At 41.7% G+C, this 15,862-nt stretch overlaps 1 protein-coding gene across 1 annotated transcript; it reads left to right on the top strand.

Annotated features, from left to right (window-relative positions):
• The first annotated feature begins 583 nt into the window (after positions 1–583).
• On the top strand, positions 584–15,694 carry ghrhrl (growth hormone releasing hormone receptor, like). Its single transcript, XM_062452887.1, has 13 exons — positions 584–918; positions 5,285–5,390; positions 6,069–6,176; positions 6,555–6,640; positions 7,061–7,158; positions 8,522–8,651; positions 9,131–9,284; positions 10,304–10,364; positions 10,798–10,867; positions 11,259–11,350; positions 12,429–12,558; positions 13,994–14,035; positions 14,675–15,694. The coding sequence occupies exons 1-13, from the start codon at positions 868–870 to the stop codon at positions 14,774–14,776; spliced, it is 1,230 nt and encodes a 409-aa protein (XP_062308871.1). The 5' UTR covers positions 584–867; the 3' UTR covers positions 14,777–15,694.
• Positions 15,695–15,862: the final 168 nt, after the last annotated feature.

The raw sequence follows: 15,862 nt of genomic DNA, 5'->3' as shown, positions 1-15,862 counted from the left end.
GCCAAAATTGTCAGGGACAGGGAAAGACAGGGAAACGATTTTTTTTAATTATTATCTGAAAAAAGTGCAAACAATGGTAGGTATTTAGCAACGACTGTGAAGCTGTTGAGTTTAGCTTCCACAGTAGCCTACCAGACAACCGGAATTATATCTTTTAATTGGCATCTACTCACCGGTCAAGCAGCACTAGTCTTGCTCATGGAGCTTGCATAATCGCATTCACTTAGAGCGTGAAGGCTTTCTACCGTAACAGAAAAGACACTCAGCGCCGCGGTGCTGTCTCTCCAAAAGTGCATCGGCGTTGTTAAGCGCGGAGCACAATATATTTGTGTCAGGTTATTGGCAACAAAAATTACTTGCACTACCAGGTTTGGAATGTCACTTAAAAGGATAGGCCAATATATTTTCTTGACAATTGTCTCGCTCTTCTCACGTCATTGCTCCTTGATCCTAGACCTTAAATTAGGAAATAGTAATAAGCAAATGAGAAACGTTTTACCATTGTAGCCGGTTACACGAGTGGACCACTCAAGATCAAATGCTCAATTCACACATTAAAGTTCGCTTGGGTAGTGTAAGCGATTGTAATATGCATCACAGCTGGAGTAGGCTAGTTCACTACAAACATGTTTTGTTTTACGCGACACAGTCCTGCAGATCAATGCTCCACGCCTTCTGACAAAGAAAATAATATCCAGTAGGCTATTAGATTCATCTCTCCGCGTGGTGGGAAGAGGATAGGCCACCAGTCAGTTTGCATCCTTGGCATAGACTACGTCATTGTCTTTTAATATTAAGGACTCATGGACAGTGAACAGACAGCGCCGTGGACATCCGCTGTGGACATCCGATCGTAGCATACCCAAGATGTGCGTGTTTCTCTGTGGGATTTCCCTTGTCTTGTCACTGACCTCATCTGTAAGTAATTATACGATTTAATTAAAAGTTCGATTTATAGATTGGAGATTTGAGCAATTGATAAGGTGATGCTATTCTTCGGGAATGTCATTAATTGCGTCTAAAAAGTTGTTTTAATGACAATATGAGTCATAATTGTTTGGTGAAAGTTAAAACAAAAACATTTCCATGTACAGCGTAGAGCACGTTACAATACTTTTGGCAAACAGCCTATACATATGAACAGATTTGCATTCTGCATGGGAATTTGGGGGGAAATGTTTTAATTTGACTGTCAATTACGGTTTTATATGACCCATAATGATGATTATTTTTGTGTGCTCTATAGGCAGATTCAATGTATGTGGATTTTTGTTGTTGTGCTTGCGTGAATTTGTAAGCATATAGCTCTACGAATGAGGTTGTCCTGACGTTGTACTACTTCTCATAGAGAAATCCAGTTTATTTCTAATGTGAAGCATGTATGTGGTGTTAAGCGCAGTATAACTTAAGTTAACAGCTAACCCAGCTATGCCCTGCAGAAACTATAGTTTCTGGTCCGAGATCTCAGATTAAGCCCAAAAAGTCAGCTTCCTTTATCCACACTCCGGGCTGAACGGTTACGTGGAACGGTTTGGTATTCTTGTCACATCACGTAGCGTCTCCAGAGCCGAATATAAGTATGACAAATATGCAGACAGCAAGATAATGGATTCTGGTGTAACCATACAAAACAGCGCGAGGGGACGAACAGTGGCATGTGATTTGAGACGCTCATCAGTGACCTCGGCCTCATTACATCTTAGAACCTCTGCCCCTGTGGCCATCTTAATCAGATGTAAACATACAGTAATGAATCCATGCTGTTTCATATGAGAGTCTGTGATTTGTCAATTTGTGAGGAAAATATGTTTTTGAGTATAGACTGATAGTACTCCTTGGGAAGAACCATCACCAACGTATTGTCAGTAAAGCTCTTCTATACATGGTCCTCTAAGTCCATGTAGTTGCACATATGAACATGTATCCATGTAGCATATGTGATGATTTATAAGTTACCTTGGCAACAGCACCTAATGGCTTGGGGGGAAAAAAAACATTTTGATAACCATCATCCAGGTAAGCAGCCTGAACTAATAGCCCCACTTCCTGTAGTTGCAGGTAATGGGTTCCACCTCTCTTTCACTGAACATTTTACAACATTTATCAGAGTGACGCAGGTTCCTGGGTGGTTTACGGTGGCTAAGCAGGTGTTTTTAAGTGCTCCGGAGTCTCACTAAACTTCCAGTCCTTCCCTCTCTCTGGATTCCCTCTGGACCTCGCTGCCCCACACCATTACCTCACAGGGAACAATTCAATTGGTTATCTTGCTGTTTTTTTTTCTTTGCCCCCTCCAAACTCTCTGTTGGCTCTTCTCTCTCTCTCTCCCTCTCTCTCTCTCTCTCTCTCTCTCTCTCTCTCTAGCTCTCTCTTTCTCTCTAGTTCTCTCTCTCTCTCACACCTCTCTCTCTCTCTCTTGTTCTCTCTCTCTCTCTTTCTCTCTCTGGAAACAGAGGTGACACATGATACACTTCCCTTGATCTCTTTTCTCGTTCGTTCCATTCCTTCCGTCTCTTTCCGTTTGAGGCATAGTTCACATTTCAGAAGAGGGGGGTATGGGTCTATAGAAGAATGCTCTTCCATATCTACTAAGTAGCGATCTATAGAAGATACATCCTCAGTAAGAAATATAAATAAACCATCCATGAACCCTCATCATGAACTTGCACCAGTACTCCCAGCCTGAACATCCCCCTCTTTCACAGAGATATGTTGTTTGAATGTAGCTGTTCTTTCTACATTGGCGCCTAAACCCATTTTCATACCAGCTGGGGAAGTGTGTAATTGTGGACCAAATTAAATAATCGCATCTGTAATTCAACGATTATCAACCCATTAAGAAAAACCACAGGAAATATTGAAACCGCAAAAAGCGGCATAAAGATGTTAAAACAGAAGAACAGACACGCTCGTCTCTGGACGCTTTTCAGTCACGAAACAAAAGAATGACTTTGCAGACTGACTGATTTAGGATCTGAATAATGGCATGCAATACACTGTTGTAACTCATTCTCATCCTGCTATTTTGGATCTCAATAACACACAGTCAATTGTGAATAAGATTATTATTAAATTATTGATTATTTCCTCAATTTAAACCTTTGTGGGTCCGGATGGATCATATTAACCTTCAAAAAATCAAGAAGATTAAGGTAAATTATAAATATACCAGTGTTTAGTGGTTTATCATCTGTTAATGTGCCAGAGAAAACGGTAAATGAGAAAATGTGTGTTTGTTTGAGATGTTTGATGTGTGTTTGAGAACTTGATGTGAATCTCTAAGCTGCTCGCCTTATTGATCTACCTTTAACTCAAAGGCCTTTTGAATGATTGAGGCATTAAATTCAAAAGATATTGGTCCTAAGATTCAAATGAAGTCTCTTATCTGAATCTGCGTGACCTAGTTTCCGACACTGACTGCTGGCTTAGACACATCTGGCGTGATTGTCACATGCAAAAAAGGTCATTTTTATCATACAAAAACCTAACCACGCTTTCTACAAATCATAAACACGTCATATAGGCTGCTTGGAACCTATCCCTTGGTTTGTGATTCCAGGCCATACTATGCTTAGTGGTATTGTCAGGAAGAGAGGAGGCAGGTGGGATTCTATAGTCCAGATGTTTTCCCAAGGATGCATCAAACTGATAATGACATGTTCCTAATGAATAATCGCTATCTATATTCTGTCCGTCTGAAGACAGCTTCTGCTAATGAAGTGCGGAAAAGATGTCTCTGAATGGGAAAACTGGGGTCTCAGGGGAAATGGTTGGTGGAGCTAAGAGAGAAGAGAGAGAGAGAGAGAAACAGAGAGAGACATAGAGATACAGAGAGGGAGAGAGAGAGAGACAGAGAGAGACATAGAGATACAGAGAGGGAGAGAGAGAGAGACAGAGAGAGAGAGAGACAGAGAGAGGGTGAGAGAGAGGGTGAGACAGAGAGAGAGACAGATAGAGAGACAGTGACAGAGAGAAAGAGAGAGAGAGAGAGAGAAAGAGAGAGAGAGAGAGATAAAGCTTGGTGGGTTTCTATCTTTTTGATCCCCCTGATTTCATTTTTTGTTTCTCAGCCAAGGGAGTTGGGTTCCCATTTTACCTCTCATTAACTTGAGATTTCTTTGAAAATCTTTCCTGTCTTTGACAAGCTCTTACTCCTTGCCAATGACCTTTCCTGGTAATCCTGGCTACTGTAATACAGCCCTCAAAACACATCTGCACAAACACATCTAAATACACCCAAACATCTCATTAGCAAAGGGGAATGCCACCTCCTGTACACACACATTATATAAATGGAAAAAGTAGGCCTTTCCTTGTTAATTTCCACCCCAGTCACTCTTGTTGAGTCTGTCGTACATGTGTACACTCCTACACACATTAGACACACGATTTACTTGAAATAAAGTTTAAGAAGCGCTGCGTGAGATGCAGTTGACATCTCGTACCTACTGTCTTCCTGCCCACCTGCAGGCACTCGTATACCAACCCCCCTCCTTCCACTCATCCACCTCCTAGTGTGTAATTATCTCCAAAATAAACCTTGCAGGTGTGTCAAAACACTGTCCCCCACTCCCCCACACCACCCCCCCGCCCCCCCCCCCCCCCCCCGTACACCCTCCTCAACCCAATGAGTTTTCTCGGAACACAAATGTTCATATCTGCGTTAGACGCTCTGCGGCTGAGGAAAAGGTCACGTTGTCAGATACTGATCTAATCGTGATCGCTGCCTCTGGCAGACTGAATGGACGTGTAACCAGCAGACAGATCGGTGGTCTAACTGTGTACTGCTGACCTATGTGGTGGTTCAGGACGGTGTGGGTGTGCTGCTTGTCCTGTGTGTGTCTGTGTGGCATAAGTCTGTGTCTAAAAAATTGATATGGCCCTTTGAGCAAATTGAATGACTGCATTTCTCCTGGCCTTTCATTGTCTGGTTTTCTCTTCTACGATGTTTTCATTAAGACTTCCGATGGAGAAGAACGTGTATAGCCTCAAGGCATAGTTCTTGAAATATAATCGTAGTTCTGATAGATAACATGTCGGAAGAATAATTAACTATTCTCTGAATGATGTCTGAAAAATGATGTTGTTACTAGACCTAGAACGTATATCACAGAATGAGAGACTATTCAGCCGTTACGTTATTAATGTCTTCCTTGCTTTGCAGACGGATACGTTGCTAGTAGGGTCATTTTAGGGTACTGCCATTTGATTTGTTTTCTTTTAATGTTTCCAACTTCTCTCTCTGTCTCACCCTCTCTCTCTCACTCTCTCTCTCATCACTTTCCAGGCTTTTTCCAGTCTGCATCCGGAGTGTGAGTACATTTCTCAGCTGGAGAAAGCAGAACAACGCTGTCTGCAGAACATTGAGGATCACACCAACCGCAGCTCACAAGGTAGCCGTCGTATCCACTTGAAAATCAGCTGTCATTCTCAGTTTCCTCAGTTACACCTCATGGAGTCTAGTCCAGATCCAATCTCCGTGATATACAGTGTTCACATAAAGTACCACTGTCTGGGTTGAATAAATGGTACTTACAGAGAATCTTTAGTTGTGAGGGAGGTAGATTCTGAGTGAGACAGTGGGTTTCATACAGTAATATACAGTTTCATTACAATACATAGAGACAAGACGTATATTATCTATTAAAAGATAAAGGTTCTGGTTTAATGCTTGCTTCATCATGCTTGTGTTGAATGGAGCTACATGAGAGAGGAATGAGGTTTGCGGCCCTGATCGAGTGTGTTGTTAAAAGAACGGGATTCCATACATCACCCTAATGTCTTGACATCCCTGCTTCTACCTGCTGTGACTCCCTCTCTCTCTCTCTCTCTCTCTCTCTCTCTCTTTCTCTCTCTCTCTCTCTCTTTCTCTCTGTCACTGTCTCTCTATCTGTCTCTCTCTCTGTCTCACCCTCTCTCTCACCCTCTCTCTGTCTCTCTCTCTCTCTGTCTCTCTCTCTCTCCCTCTCTGTATCTCTATGTCTCTCTCTGTTTCTCTGTTTCTCTCTCTCTCTCTCTCTCTCTCTCTCTCTCTCTCTCTCTCTCTCTCTGTCTTTCTCTTTTATCCTTAGACTGTCTCCCTTTCTGGGACTTCATACACTGCTGGCCCAGTGCTGTGGTCGGAGAGATAATTCACGTCGCTTGTCCTTCTGTATTCTCCTTCTTTGAGAACAACACAGGTGCTCACAGGGGGGGGGGGGGGGGGGTATTAAAGTGGTAATGATGATGATGGTCAAAGAGTCTCTGACTCACACACACAAGACCTTTGGGTCTTTATGGCCCAGTTTCCCCAGACATGGAGTAACTAGTCCTAAAGTAGGACTAGTTAGTTACCATTCAAAATGTTTTTAGATTAGGGCTAATCCATGTCTGGAAAACTGGGCCTGTGAATAAACAAAAGAAAAACGTTTTACTTGAGAATGTTTTGTTAGCCTTGACTCCCTACTCTCCATCATTGGGCTTCTGGTTCTGTCTGGTTCTGTCTGGTTCTGTCTGGTTCTGTCTGGTTCTTTTCTGTTGTTCTACTGACCCCTTCTTCTTTACCTCGACATTGTCAGTTAGTCGCAACTGCACCCACACAGGATGGTCAGACCCCTTCCCTCCCTACCACATCGCCTGCAGTGTGGATGACAACATTCCCGAGGTGAGAGAGGAGTGAGGAAAGTCTCTCTAATCTGAGGGCATGGGAAATTGATTCAAGAGATTCACATCCGTTTAAATGGTGATACATTATTTCAGAGTGTCCACATCAATTACATTTGAAAAGGGAAAAAAACACTTGGAGATTATTCGATGCGGTTCATTTTAATTGAGGCACCTCAAGCCTAACAGATGGAGGACTGGATAATAGCTGTATTGTCTGTCTGTCTGTATGAGTTCCGGCAGTAGGCATGCCACGTAATCTTCGCAGTTAAAAGCCGGTCCAGGTCTTGGAAGAAATTGAACTTAATTGTAGTCTTTTCTATTTTTAGCAAGGTAATTAAAGGGGATTCTTTGATGTGCAAAAATATTTATAAGATGAAACCTAAAATGGAGAGTGTCCTACGCCTTATGTTATCTACAGGAGTCTTACTTTGCTAAAGTGAAGCTAATCTACACCATTGGCTATGGGACATCTCTGGCCTTCCTGACTATCGCCGTTGGAATCCTTCTACTCTTCAGGTGAGGGGGTCACCCAGAGTGCGAATTATACAATGCCAATCGTGGGGGGGCCAACTTCTTCTCCAGAGCGTGTATCGACCCCCCCGACCTGTTGTTTTGACCTCTTTAGGGGGGGCCAAGTCTTAATTAGGGGCGTCAAGCCCCCCCAACCCCCCAGTAATTCGCACCCTGGTGTCACTTATGATCAACTGATATCTTGATTCCGGTGGAGAATGGCTGGAGAATTTGAAGGTGAACTATGAAGGGAGAGGTGACTTAACCCTTGTGCTGCCTTCGGGTCACATGACCCAAAGGTTCATAACGAACCATTGTTGTTTTTACCCAATAGAAAAACAAATAAAAATCATTTTCTTTTAACCTTCGCAATGTGGGGGGTCTGAGACAGCCCAACGGTTAAAAGAAAATGCTTCACTTTGTTTTTGTATGCGGTAAAGTTGTCGCAATACGACGGTGGGTCACAATCAAATCAAATCAAATTTATTTGTATAGCCCTTTTTACACGCAAGCATGTCACAGAGGGCTTCACATATGACCACAATGACTGATGGGTCAGAATGACCCGAAGATAACAAGGGTTAACTGTGCTGGCACTCCACGAAGCGGGAATGAGATCCACCAGACCTGTTGTTGTTCTCCTCGGCGCAAATATATTTCACTAAACACAATCTGTGAACAACAGGCCACCGTTAGTCGAGGAGGGCATAACATGACTCATTTAGTCCCGCTAAACCGGTTTTTAATTTAGATCGGATCCTGTGTGTACTCCCCTGCCTCCCTCTCTCCCTCCAGACATCCGCAGTAGAATAATCCAATGAAACACACCGAGACTCTGAAAGGGATAAATCCATTGACGATGGTTAATGTCTGTTGCCTCTTGCCAAATTCACTCAAAAGAATGGGCCCTTTTTTAATGACTGATCGTAAAGAAACATCTCTCTCAGCTCACCTAATTGGGGAGGCACACATGACATTTGGACTGTTTGAGCAGTGCCTGTACTGATTTAAAGGGCAGATGTTCTCTGTCTATAAATTGATTCGACGACATGGTTTTTAAAAGCACGCCATCTGCTCTCATAGACTCCACACTAACGCTCTTTTGCTCCCTGCTTCTCTTTTGGAAACAAATTGTGATCATGTTTGGTTGTTGTGTTTCGGGACTTCATTAGTTCTGTGAAGTGTCTACAAGTATCTGAGCAGAATTTAGAAGATGTTGGTGGTCCCACAGGTACCTGCCCCGACTGTTTCCTTCCAGCTTTGTCATTGGCAGCCTGTTCAGTTTCCACGTACATCATTCCTGTACATCATTAGTGTTCATTCTCCAGCTCCTTGTACACTCACGTTCTCATGCTGTTTCGTTTCCCAGGAGGCTCCGCTGTGCCAGGAACTACATCCACATCCAACTCTTCATCACCTTCATCTTGAAGGCGGTGGCTGTGTTCATCAAGGATGCCACCCTCTTCAGCGAGGACACTGACCACTGTACCCTTTCCAACGTACGTCACCTTTGACACAAAACACTTTTAACTAAAAGCACACAGCGCTTTTCAAAAGCGTATTTCTCTTTCTTCTCAGTTTCCTGTTTCCCTTCCCCGTGCCCTATAAGATAATATATTATCTCAACCTCTTTTCTCTTCCTCTGCTTCTTCCTTCCTTTCCCTAACTCTCTGATGCTTGTTTACATCACCTTCTCTCTCTCTCTCTCTCTCTCTCTCTCTCTCTCTCTCTCTCTCTCTCTCTCTCTCTCTCTCTCTCTCTCTCTCTCTCTCTCTCTGTCTTTCTCTCTCTCTGTCTTTCTCTCTTTCTTTTTTTTTTTTCTTTCTTTCATCTTTCTTTCTCTCTCTCTCTCTCTCTCTCTCTCTCTCTCTCTCTCTCTCTCTCTCTCTCTCTCTCTCTCTCTCTCTCTCTCTCTCTCTCTCTCTCTCTCTCTCTGTCTATCTCTCTCTCTATCTCTGTCTTTCTCTTTCCTGTCCAGGCTGCCTGTAAGGCCTCTGTGGTGTTCTGTCACTACTGTGTGATGACTAACTTCTTCTGGCTCCTGGTAGAGGCTCTGTACCTCAACTCCCTGCTGCTATCCTCCTTCCATCACAGCCGTCGTTGTCTCTGGGGGTTTGCCATGCTGGGCTGGGGTGAGCGCCTCCCAAACTCCATCCCACACCGGCTTGAATGAGGGCCGGCGGAGTGAGTGAGTGTTGTGTGTGTGTGTGTGTGTGTGTGTGTGTGTGTGTGTGTGTGTGTGAGTGAGAGTGAGAAAGGGGGAGTCGGGCGTGTGAGATAGGCAGGAAAAAACTTCTGGACTTTGTGTTGTGGTAAGTATTGTTTGTGCGATGTTGTGAGGAGGTATAGATATTGGGAAAAGCAGACATGGCATTTGTTGAAACATTTGTTTTGTTGGCATTTGGAGTTGTTGCTAGGTTACAAGGTTAGTGGTTTAGGGAGTCTCTGGTAGGATTAGATGAATATTGGATTTCATGGTCTTTTTGAGAGTACAGTAAAGTCATTTAATTCTATATAAATATTGTACACAGTGTTCCCCTAGTCTACTAAGTTTGTTAGTTTCTGGTGAATTACACATATAAATACTTTGTTTTGACAAGAGACTGTTTGGTGAATACAAATGTACAGTTGATGAAACAATTATAGTCTCTTAATCCACTTAATTATTAAAAAATGTCCATGAATAACTCCCCTTTGATGAATATGAATAAACTCAAATTAGTGAATAAATCGAGTTCAATTTGAAAACCCCATGGCAATTATCCCCAGTATCACGAAGAGAATTAACATTCTAATTGTCTGTAATTTGACTTTTTGCTTGCCCGGTGTTTTCATTTAAATCACAGCCATGATTAATCTTCATTTCATTAGTAAAGAGAAATGACACCTTCTCATATAGAGAACATGTCATTTTAGATTAGGTGAAGGATATTTTATAATATCTTTCCGTTCTATAAAATGATTTGGTTATTCCGATTTTTTTATCCGTAAGGTGATCCAAAACACCATTTCAATGTAGTGGATTGTATGCTGTATCATTAGAGTACATCATATCAGATAATATTACTATCAGCTTTTCAGCTTTCAACAACGTAATCTCACACCCTCTTTCTCTTTTTGATCCTACATGTTTACGTGCTTCCATTTGCAGGCGTGCCAGTATTTTTCATCGCCTTGTGGATCGGGTCCAGGGTATACTTCGAAGACACTGAGTGAGTATTAAACTGGGAGTCAGGTGGCTGAGCGGATCGGGAATTGGGCTAGTAATCAGAAGGTTGCTGGTTCGATTTCCGGCCGTACCAGATGAAGTTGTGTCCTTGGGCAAGGCACTTCACCCTACTTGCCTTGGGGGAATGTCTCTGTACACACTGTAAGTCGCTCTGGATAAGAGCGTCTGCTAAATGACTAAATGTAAACTCATAGCTGCTATAGTCCCCAAGAATGTGCCTGATAAAGGCCCGGCAAGATGTTTGCTGTCATCTGCATAATGAATCTGTTTGGTTCGGCTCCTTATCCTGAGTGCTTGTGATTGAGGCTTCATAACTTCCTCGCTTCCTCCAGCCTGTGAAAGTATTTCAGCAAAACATGGAGCATGTTATCAAAACCCACTCGTCTACTTATATTGCCCTGTCATTTGCCCTACAGATGTTGGGATATCAATGAAGACTCACCCTTCTGGTGGATTATAAAAGGGCCGATTGTGGTCTCTATAGGGGTGAGTATCGAGAGGGCAAAGAAACAAGCCAGACTAATGATGGTAAAATAAGCAGAGAGGGACACCGATTTTCACTCATGTCTAACAATCTGTTATCAGGCACTTATCTGTAGGCTATTAGTTTGTTTGTCTCCCTTTGAAGAAATGTCTTAAAAGGGAAATGTTCTTGTCTGGGCTCTTAGGCTAATAAGGTTTCCATTTGGCATCTTTGACTTGACTACAGCAATGAACCATAACTACAAAGTGACCATCTCTAAAAGAAACATTTATGTAGTGGGTTTCATAAACAACACAGCTCTTTTAAGAGTCCAGATGTTACTGTAAAGCATCAAAGTATCAAGTCTCCATTTTGTTTGCTAACATGCTTTCTTCTTCACATCGATATCAACAGATCAACTTTATTCTCTTCATGAATATTATCAGAATCCTGATTCAGAAATTGAATCCCCGTCTCATCCAGTTCAACAACTCATCCCAGTACAGGTGAGAGCAAAACGAAGCATAATTTGGAAAATAGTTAATGAAAAATGGCTAGTAAATCTTTTACTCAAATCCATTTTGAGACCTAGTCCATTAAGGTACATTATTTAAATGTGTTCTTCCCATTGATATATAATTAGGTGTGCTGCACTTGACAAGAACATTAGTACAGAAAGGAATTGTGGGAGGATGCCAGTTCCAAAATATACATTTTCCTGTTCACATTTGAAAGTCTGTTTTTAATTTGTACTTAGTACATACCATTTCGCAAAAAATGTTGTACCAAATATCTGTTCTCACCCTACAATGTCACAGTTAACCCCACAACCACAATAATATACAATTTCACTAATTGTAGCTCATTGCAAAGATGTATCCAGTCTCTATCTTAAAAGCATTGGTTGTCAAGAGGGTAAAAAATAAATAAAAAATTATCTAAATGGAATTGGCTCAGTGTGGATAACATCTGATTGTCCCATCACAATCACAAGCCAATCACCCAGACCAGCTAGCCTGCTCGACTCCACAAGAGGCTTGTAGAGAGTCATCTCATCTGAATGGATTTGAAAGTAATTGACTGCAGCTCCAGAAAACCCTTCAAGCATCGTATTGAATTATTATGAAAGGTCTGTCAAGTGGTCTTGGAAAATTATTATAATTTTGAACAGATATGCCGCTGTGTATCCACAAGTACAATATGTGTCCTCACCTCCAGAGTTCATAGCCCACCATATCCATCCACACCCACATTAGATTAGAATACTGTATATCAAATAAAATCTGTTTGTTTTAACTACAATAAAGTAAGTTTACTGTCGCCATTGAATTTGAAGAAGTCCCTGTCTATCTTATTGGGGTGGGAATCTTTTGGTACCTCACGATTCGATTCTTGAGGTCACGATTCGATTAAGAATTGATACACGAAAAAAAATATATCTATATTATTATTTGTGAATCGCTAGAAGACTGAATTGCGATTTGAATGTGAATCGATTTTTTCCCCCACCCCTACTATCTTACACTAAATGCACACTTGCTTCCACAAATCTGTCTCACATTTTCTTTCTCCTTCTCCCTTCAGACGCCTCACTAAATCCACCCTCCTCCTCATCCCTCTGTTCGGCACCCACTACATGGTGTTTAACTTCCTGCCTGATTACTTTAATGTGAACCTGCGACTCTGTATCGAGCTCTGCATCGGCTCATTTCAGGTAGCTCCTTTTCAGGAAAACACTTTTATAATACCAGTACCATATTCAGTTTTATAATATCCCCTTTTATATACAGTAGGTAGATAGATGGATAGATGGATGGACAGATAGATAAAAGCTCATAATCACACACTCTTCCTCTTTGTCACATTTGTCTATGCATCAGCCCAACAAACATGCACACAATTCAAGTGCCAGTCATGTTTAATCATATAATTAAATGATACGAATGTAATCTTTCTTGATAATGTAGAGTCTATAATTCCTCTAAGAATCTGGTCAAAGAGAAGAGGTGTCATCGAACGTGATGCATCCAATCACAGTTGCTGTCAAGCTGTCATGGGCTGAACTAAAACAACAACATTCTCTCAGGGTTGGTCTAATTACGACCCCCATCCCTGCTTGAAACAGCGGATAATGATAGAGGCCCTACTGGCCTGGTTCTTCAGAAAGAGACACTCTGGAGTGTCGAATGCCCCAAACAAAATCCATCCCAGTGTTATCATGGTGTTATCTTCTCATAATACACCAGTCAATCTTCTAACCCTGAAGCTTGGGAAGTCTATCATTCCCAGTCGACAGACAGAGATGACAACACCAGATAATAGTTTCCTTGTCAGAACCAAGGTCATATGAGAACCGAGGACTCAACAGTGGCAGTGTTCACGTATCACGTCGCTGCTGTCTGGGACAGGGCTTGTGGGAAGATGGAGGGAGTCATGTGGCTAAGCGGTTAGGGAAGCGGGCTAGTAATCAGAAGGTTGCCAGTTCGATTCCCGGCCGTGCCAAATGACGTTGTGTCCTTGGACAAGGCACTTCGCCCTACTTGCCTCGGGGGAATGTCCCTGTACTTACTGTATATCGCTCTGGATAAGAGCGTCTGCTAAATGACTAAATGTAAATGTAAGATCTCAAGGCTTCTAGGTAACAAGCTCGAAACATGACATCCGAAGGTGTAATTGACTTCAAGTGTCAGTAAAGGCCTGAAAAATAAGTCCTTTTCACATCCCAAATTCAAGCTTGCTTCCTGCATGTCTCTGGCACTGGTTTTCAAACACATAATGATCATGGTAAAAAGGTAAACAGTTCATTAAGCATATAACAACAGCTAATACATATATTTAGTTGTAACAGTAAATAATATTGTGTGGCTCGTTCATGGATTAACAGTAACTCATTATCAACCTAAATATGTTCATCTTATGTGGTAGGGTGGCTAATTGGTTCATTTAAATCACACAATTGTATTAGTGAGGAGGTACAGTACCAGTCAAAAGTTTGGACACATTTTCAACTTTTGACTGTATAGATATTGGGAAAAGCAGACATGGCATTTGTTGAAACATTTGTCTGTATCTTGATTGATGTTGTGGGGTACATGTGTGTACAATGATTTGGTTTTGTATGTTAATTGAGGATCCCTTTTCTCTCTCAGGGGCTCATTGTGGCGATTCTCTATTGCTTTCTCAATCAGGAGGTAAGTAGAACTTCACCCAGATACACTAACACCGTTCTCTGGATATCACCATAAAGCAAAGCATTCAATCTCCAGATCCTGATGTTCATTCAGCTATTCTCTTTTTACTGTCTCTCTGCGTGTGTCTTGGTGCATTCAGACCTGGTGATATCTTCCATTGAGATATTCTGTTCTCTGTCTGTCTTCTTACAGTGAGATACTTTATGTAGGTCAAGGCTTAGGGAAGAGCATTATTATAGCCTATCTTGCTCTCATTACACAAGAGAAGAACCTTTCAAGTAGTGCTGATCATGCTTAATCAGAGGGAAAATTTAGTCCGTCATTATACGGATTATCTTTTGCAGTGGTGCCGTTATGCTGTACCGTAGGTCTGAGATGATGAACAAACACTTTTCCCGCGGAACTCCTGAAAGACATAAACATCACTTTATAAACACGAAATTCAAAACATTATTGTTGATTTAGTGACTAACAAATACAAGTAATGTACTTGATTATTTACTATCAACGTATTCTTGTTTTTTGATTTGTGGTTGCAATTCAATAGTCTAAAACAGAATATGCCTCTGATTCGAATATTCCTCGTCTTAGTGGTGTCTGACTGCTCGGGTTCTGTTTCGGTTCCGTGTCTGTTCTAAGGTCCAGAAGGAGGTCCAGATGCACTGGTTGAGGTGGCAGGAGAACAGCTATGGAGTGGTTCCTCCGGGAGCCAAGGGCAGTCAGATGGACACACCATTCTAACCCCCAAACCACGGAGGTAGAGAGAGACCTACAGCTCTGGAAGAAATGGAGCCCTCCAATGGATGACTGATGAGAAGAGCAGGGTGTCCTGTAAGAGCAAGACACAGCAGTTGGACCCAGAAGTAGCCCTCTGGATACAGCTCTGGAAAAAATTTAGAGACCTCTGCACCTTTTTTTTCATAAAACAATAAGTGGAGAAGGACAATTTTGAGGAACAGAAGGGTAAAATTTACAGTGGCCTCTAAAATGTTACCCTTCTGTAACTCACTCAAAATTGTCCTTCTCAACTTTGTAAAAAATGAAAGAAAAAAGGTGCAGTGGTCTCTCAATTTCTTTCTAGAGCTGTATATCAACGACGGAAGCTTTTCATCACAGCGGCCATTTTGTAAGGGGTTACTTCTGGGTCCAACTGCTCTTACAAGACATCCTTCTCCCCTCATCAGTCATCCATAAGAGGGCTCTGTCCAACCCCAAATGTATGATCTTATAAAATGATTGAATGGGTTGATAGGAAAATTACTTTAAACACTTGAATTAATGTGCACAATTATTGATATTTTGTGGAGATGAAGATAAGAATTGAATGGGATTTAAGGAATTTTTATAAACGTTTTCTCTGTAGGTTTGTGTGGGTCAGTAGGTTGACGCTCTAGTGCCTCTTGCTGTGTCAACCAATGTTTTAATGCCTTAGAAACTATAGGCCCTGTGGGGTCCATTAATTTGATGTCTAGTGGTGTGTACGCCTAAGTCTTTTCCAAGCATAGACAAATACATACAAATTACAGTCATTTATGAAAGCTTGTGTCTTACTTGGTTTGTGCAATAAAAATGTGCCATCAGGGCTATATTACAGTATGGTAAGCCTATTTGTAGCGATTATTCGATTGTGAAAAACATTGTATTAAAGCTATATGTGATTTATAATGGCGTAATGTAATTATTAACACCGTAACGTTGTGTTTAGTGAGAGAACATTTAGATTATGGACTTTAACACATCGTTTGCATTGACCCAACATTACCGACTGTGAGATCAAATGTCTATCCTGTGGCGACGGTGGGGCCCACTTTAAAACGACTTTTGTTT

Source organism: Osmerus eperlanus, chromosome 26 (assembly GCF_963692335.1).
Source record: "Osmerus eperlanus chromosome 26, fOsmEpe2.1, whole genome shotgun sequence".
NCBI classification, from domain to species: Eukaryota; Metazoa; Chordata; class Actinopteri; order Osmeriformes; family Osmeridae; genus Osmerus; species Osmerus eperlanus.
This window is presented reverse-complemented; position numbering and strand designations above follow the sequence as displayed.